The 6,000-nt window shown below is 44.9% G+C and overlaps 1 protein-coding gene across 2 annotated transcripts in view; it reads left to right on the top strand.

The window, feature by feature from the left end:
• Window positions 1-346: 346 nt before the first annotated feature.
• Window positions 347-6,000, top strand: part of C1GALT1 (core 1 synthase, glycoprotein-N-acetylgalactosamine 3-beta-galactosyltransferase 1) — a 28,888-nt gene continuing 23,234 nt past the window's right edge. The window contains exon 1 of one of the 2 annotated variants that reach the window (XM_036429348.2): window positions 347-486. In XM_036429348.2, coding sequence (XP_036285241.1) covers window positions 480-486 — 7 coding nt within the window. In that variant the 5' untranslated portion in view covers window positions 347-479. Of the gene's footprint in view, window positions 487-995; window positions 1,122-6,000 lie in introns of those variants that run through there. The other variant, XM_045578410.1, reaches the window with a different exon arrangement.

Genomic DNA, 6,000 nt, shown 5'->3' with positions numbered 1-6,000 from the left:
GCCGGGCGAGAGGGGCAGTCAGGGGGCTCCCACTACTGCTCGCTTGAAGCCCCAACTTCCCAGACGACCTTCGCAGAGGGGCGGGGCGTGCGCTCGGCGGCCAATCCCCGCGTCCGCACGTCGCCGTAGCCCCGCCCACTTCGCCCCCTCTTGCGCGGCGCTTCCCTGGGGCCGGGGCCGCGGTGGCGGCGGCGGCGACGTCACCGCTAGGAGACCCCTGGGTGGCGCCTGCGCCGTTGGCGGGCCGCGGCCTGGACCGGCTGCGGGGAGGGGCGGCGCGAGAGGGCGGGAGCGGGCGCCGGGCCCCTCCTCGGCCGCCGCCCCCGCCGCTGCTGCCGGGGGAGACATCTAGGCGGCCAGCGGGCGGCCCCAGCTAGCGGCGACGAGCACTTCTGCGGCTGCCGAGTAGCGCGAAGGTCGCCGGGCTCTTGCCGTTCTCCTCTCCGCCCCCCAGGAGGGGCGAGAGGGAGTCGCCGCGGATGTCAGGTACGGCCGGCGGGGGCGCCCTCAGGCTGCGAGTCCAAGGTCTCGCTCCCCCCCTCCCTCCCCGCCTTGTCCTCCCCCTCCCTCCTTCCCTCCCCCCGCCCCGGTTCGGAGTGTTTGCGGGGGGAGCCTGGAGGGTGGAGCCCGAGCGCGGGCGCCGCTAAACAGGTGTCTGGGAGTCGCCGCCGGGACCGGGGGCGTGGGGGCTCCTGCAGGCGCGGGCGCGGGCACGGGCACTTCCTGCTCCCCGCGCCTCTGCGAACCGCGGGTGGATGCGCTGCCCCGCCGGCCGCTATTTGGTGGGGAACCCTGGCTTCCTCTTCGCCGCGGGTCCTTCCTGCCCGGGCGCCCTCGCGCCTCTCTCCTCCCCGCGCGCGCAGCCTGCGGGCGGGCGGCGGCGGCATCGGCGGCGGCGGCAGCTGCGCCCGGGCTCCGGCGGGACCAGTGAGCGGTCCTGCCCCTCCGCGCCCTCCCGCCCCTCCCGCCCCTCGGCGCGTGGGTCCCGCGGGACGTGTGGCTCCGCCGTGGGCTCCTTCCCCGGGAGCCGCGGGGCTGCCACGCCGCCCGAGCGCCCGGCGAGGGGGCGCCTTCCACGAGCGCCGGCGACCTCCTCCTCCGGGGCTCTCGGGGATCTCCAGGTTGGTGGGTGACACATGCACCTTTTTTTAAAAAAATCCCATCTTGGCTTGGCCGGAATGGCCGAGCCAGGTGTGCTGCGGGCTGTTGCCGCGGCGAGGACGAGGAGCAGGAAAAAGGTTTTCTTCTTCGCTTCTCCTTTCCCAGGTGTGATTGGGTTCGCAGGTGCTGTCGGTCCAGGCGGCCGGCCGGACAGCTTGCATTTGGACACATTATACACTCTTCGAAGATGACCGTACTTTAGGGGGCGGAGGGTTTATTACTTTTCCCTAGCTCTTACCCTGCCTAAATGCATAGACAACACGCTCTGGACATATTGACTTAGATTTATCACCCAGTTCTCTAAATTCATTCTACTGGCGTATCCTTTTTTACGTTGTCAGGTTGGGATCTGTTAGGCGAGCCATGGGTTGACTTCCTTATGAGATTTAAAAGTTAGTCATACAAGTTACAATAGAACTTTGGTGCATTCGAGTGAATGATTAGGCCGCTGGGTAAGGGACAGGAATAGGTTCATTTGCGACAAGGTGGGCATAGAACGGAGAGCTTGGCTGCGCTGGATACCAGGGGGAGGGGAAAAATGTGCGTGGTTTCAGGTGGTTTCATTACGGGGTAAGTTTAGACAGTGGGACTCGAGTTTTTGCCAGTAAGAGGTATGTAGACAGCTTTTTACACCTTCATTAGGTCAATGTCAAATGAGCCTTGTGCATGATGCTACGCGATCTAAGTGTTGTCTATAGCAAACTGTATGTGATTTGTACCTGCCTTATTGTGTCTTGATGAGCAATTTAAGTGAATATGAAGTTTCAAGTTACCAAACAGTTAACTCTTTTTACCATATGTTAAGTAAAATAATGATTTAGTCAGGAAAGTATGACTCATTTAAAGTTCTTCACAGGAAAAAGAGTATGGTTTTTCGGTACTAGTGGAGAACTATTAAATGTCTCTCTTAAATTTGGTAAGAATGTTTCAGTGAATCTTTTAGGATTCAGCGTTTTAAAAATATTTTGTGTTAACTCCCTAGTATTTAAAGATAGGTAATGTGTGTTTTTTTTTAAATATGCTTTTTGGTGCAGATTATATATTGCTGAATACATTCAGTATTCAGAAATTCTTAGAATTTTATCGCAAACTTATTTAGGAATACATATAATGAGTTAATGTTCACTTAGTCATGTCAATGCACAAGTTTGTCACTAGACATACCTTTTACTACATATTTGTATACTGACTTGTGCTCACTAAGATAAAAATTGCATTATATGTAGCTTAAGAACTTTACAAATCATGGCAATATAAAATAGTCTTTGGGTGGTAAAATCATTGGTTGGAATTCTTGTGTCAGTACAGGTATAAACAATCATTAAATGGAAATGGACAATCATGCTGAACTTCAGTTCAGATTCACTTACAATTTTAAGATTCCAAGTAAAGTATGTGACTTTTAGAAGACTTGTTGAGATTTGAGTAAAAAGGCTAACAAGATTGAAAGAAAGGCACGACAACATTCTTTTACTGAAAATTCAGTAGGAATTAAGGTCATTCTTTTAAAAAGAAGCAAGAAGAAAAAATGGGGTATTGTTCCATAAAAAGAGAAGTAGCATTTTATCATAAAACCTAAATGTGTATCTAATGTGTACTTAACTTTTCACTTTGTACTTAAATTCAAACATAAATGCCAAAATCTGTAATGTGTGAAAATAGGAAATGTGTCTGACCCTTAGAGAAAAAAACTCCTGTGTCACAACTAGGGGGAGTGCTACTGGCATCTAGTGAGTAAAGGCTCTGGATGCTGCTAACTATCTGACAGTAAACAACAGCCCCGCAATAGAGAATTTATTCAGCGCAAAATGTCAATTGTGCCAAGTTAAGAAACCCTGGCTTACTGGGACTTACACAGTTGGGGCATAGATGGTGGAGGGAAGAGGGTATTTATTGTGTAGACAGGGAAGATAATAGGAATAGAGGGGCTAATTATCTGGAATATTTAGCAAACTGTAGAGTTTAGGGTTGCTGAAGCATAAATTATAAGGCACGGAGTAATGACATGTGAGGCTGGAAACCTGGATAGAGTCTAGGTCAAGGAGGGGGTCTTATGTCCTTAGTTTTTGTCTTGTAGGCAGTGGGGTTCCGTGAATTGATACAGTTCAACTTTTCATTTTAGATAGGTCATTCTGATAACAGAATGGGAATAAATTGAGGAGCTGTAGCCTTGAGTCAGGTAGACTGGTGAGCTATTGCAGGATCTTAGGGGAGAGAGGAGGGTCTGAAATAGGACAAGTAGTAGAAATGGAGAGGAGAGGTTGGATTAGAAAAATAGTTAGGAAATAAAATCGGCAAGATTTGGTAAGTGGGTGTGGGGTAAAGGAGAGTGTTAACAATGTCTCCCTAATTTTTACTTTAAATGATCATTTGGCTCCTGGTGAAATAGGAACCCATTGGTCAGTAATTTAGGTAGTTACCAGTAAATTAGGTAAGATGAGCAGGCTTAAGGGAGGGAGACAGTGAGTCACTTTTGGACATATTGAATTTAACATGCCTATGGTCCAGATGGAAATGTTTTGTGTGTACATAAATCTGAAAGTTGGAGAAACTCTGCAAAGGATCAAGAGATCTTTTTGTGTAACAAGTGTGGGAAATTAGTGCAATTTAATTTTTCTTATATTATTTCATTCCCTACATAAAATATCTATCTTTAAGTTTTGTCAGAAAAGTAGGTATGTACTTGATTTAAAAAAGTAAAACATAAAAAAGTTATAAAGTGCAAATAAATTTGTCCTTGCTGCCCATGCCACCCAGTATTTGTTCCCAGAGGTATCCCTTGTTAAATATTTTGTATTCAGTAGTTCTCCCTTATCCATGGTGGGTATGTTCTAGGAATTTCAGCAGATGCCTGAAATTGGGGATAGTTCCGAAGAACCCTATTATACATATATACTTCGGAGATATTGTGAGTTCAGTTCCACATCATTGCAATAAAGCAGGTCATAATCTCTTAGCTGGTGGAGGGTTTTGTCTTTAATTTTTTTTAAATTAAATTATTATCTGTGTACATATTTTAACATTGTCCTTCCACCCCCCCAGAGTTTTGTGTCCATTGGTTGTACTTATATGCATGTATCGATATACAAGTTCTTCAGTTAATCTCTTATCTCCCCCAGATCTCCCTACCCTCCCGGCTGTAATTTGACAGTCTGCTTGTTGCTTTACTGTCTTTATATCTGTCTTTTGGTTCATCAGTTTATAATGTTCTTTATTATCCATAAATGAGTGAGGTCATGTGGTATTTCTCTTTCATTGACTGGCTTATTTCACTCAGCATGATGTTCTCTAGTTCTATCCAGGTTGCTGCAAATGATGAGAATTCCTTCTTTTTTATGGCAGCATAGTATTCCATTGTGTAGATGTACCATAGTTTTTGGATCCAATCATCTGCTGACGGGCACTTAGGCTGTTTCCAGATTCTAGCTATTGTAGATTGTGCTGCTAGGAACATAGTGGTGCATATATCCTCTCTGATTGGTGTTTCTAGTTTCTTGGGATATATTCCTAGGAGTGGGATTACTGGATCAAATGGGAGTTCCATTTTCAGTTTTTTGAGAAAACTCCATACTGTTTTCCACAGTGGTTGCACCAGTCTGCATTCCCACCAGCAGTGCACAAGGGTTCCTTTTTCTCCGCAACCTCGCCAACACTTGTCGTTTGTTGATTTGTTGATGTTGGCTATTCTGACAGGTGTGAGATGGTTAATTTTTTTTTTTAAAGGGCAACATCTGTGAAGCACAGTAAAACAAAGTGCAATAAAAAGAGGTATGCTTGTAAATACTGTTTTTCCCCCCTCAGCATTCATACACATATACATACTTTCTTATGATTTCTCTTTGAAAGCAACACTACTCTTGTGCTTTGGGGCCATTATTAAGTAAAATAAGGATTACTTCAACATAGTAATAAGGAGCACTTCCATATCAATACCAGTTCATCTGATAACCTAACTACTAAATGACTAACAGGAGGGGGGAACTTTATACAGCCTAGATGTACAAAGGAATGATTCATTTCCTGGGTGGGACAGAGCTGGATGGTGTGAGATTTCATTATGTTACTTAGAACACTGGGCATTTTAAAACTTATGAATTGTTTATTCTGAAATTTTCATTTAACATTTTTAGATTACAGGTAACTGAATAATGGAAAGTGACACTATGGATATAGGGAGGGGGGCTATTGTATCTCATTCTAGAATTTTTTTATATATACAAAAGCATTTAAAAAGCCAAATACAGTCCCACTATACAGACTTAGAGCTTTGTTTTAAAAAATAAATCTTTTACATATGTGTTATGAGAGAAAATAAGTGAAAAGAGTAAAATGGAGATTAATAGAGCATCACCTCTTTGATGTAAATTAAAGGATGTACATACATATATGTTTATACAGGCATTACTTTTTTTCCATGGATACATAAGAAGCAGTAGTAGTTACCTTTGGGAAGAGCTAGGTATAGAGATGAAAAAGAAAATATATTATTTTCTGTATAAACTAATTCCTTGTCAGTAAACAAACATTGCTTTCGCTACCAAGAACATCTTTTAGATTATGTCCCTAAGAGAAATTTATGGTTATGAAATGATAGGTCAAAGCATATTAATTTTAAAAATTTAAAAGATATTGCCAGCCCTAGCCAGGTTGCTCAGTTGGTTGGAGCTTTGTTCCATACACCAAAAGTTTTTGGATTTGATTCCTGGTCAGGGCACGTTAGTTATACATAGGCTTCGGGTTCCATCTCCAGTCAGGCAGGTAGAGGAGGCAATGTGTCAATGTTCCTCTCACATCGATGTTTTCCTTTCTCTCCCCTCACTTCATTTCTAAAATCAATAA

Source organism: Pipistrellus kuhlii, unplaced genomic scaffold, assembly GCF_014108245.1.
Source record: "Pipistrellus kuhlii isolate mPipKuh1 unplaced genomic scaffold, mPipKuh1.p scaffold_m20_p_10, whole genome shotgun sequence".
Classification (NCBI taxonomy): Eukaryota; Metazoa; Chordata; class Mammalia; order Chiroptera; family Vespertilionidae; genus Pipistrellus; species Pipistrellus kuhlii.
This window is presented reverse-complemented; position numbering and strand designations above follow the sequence as displayed.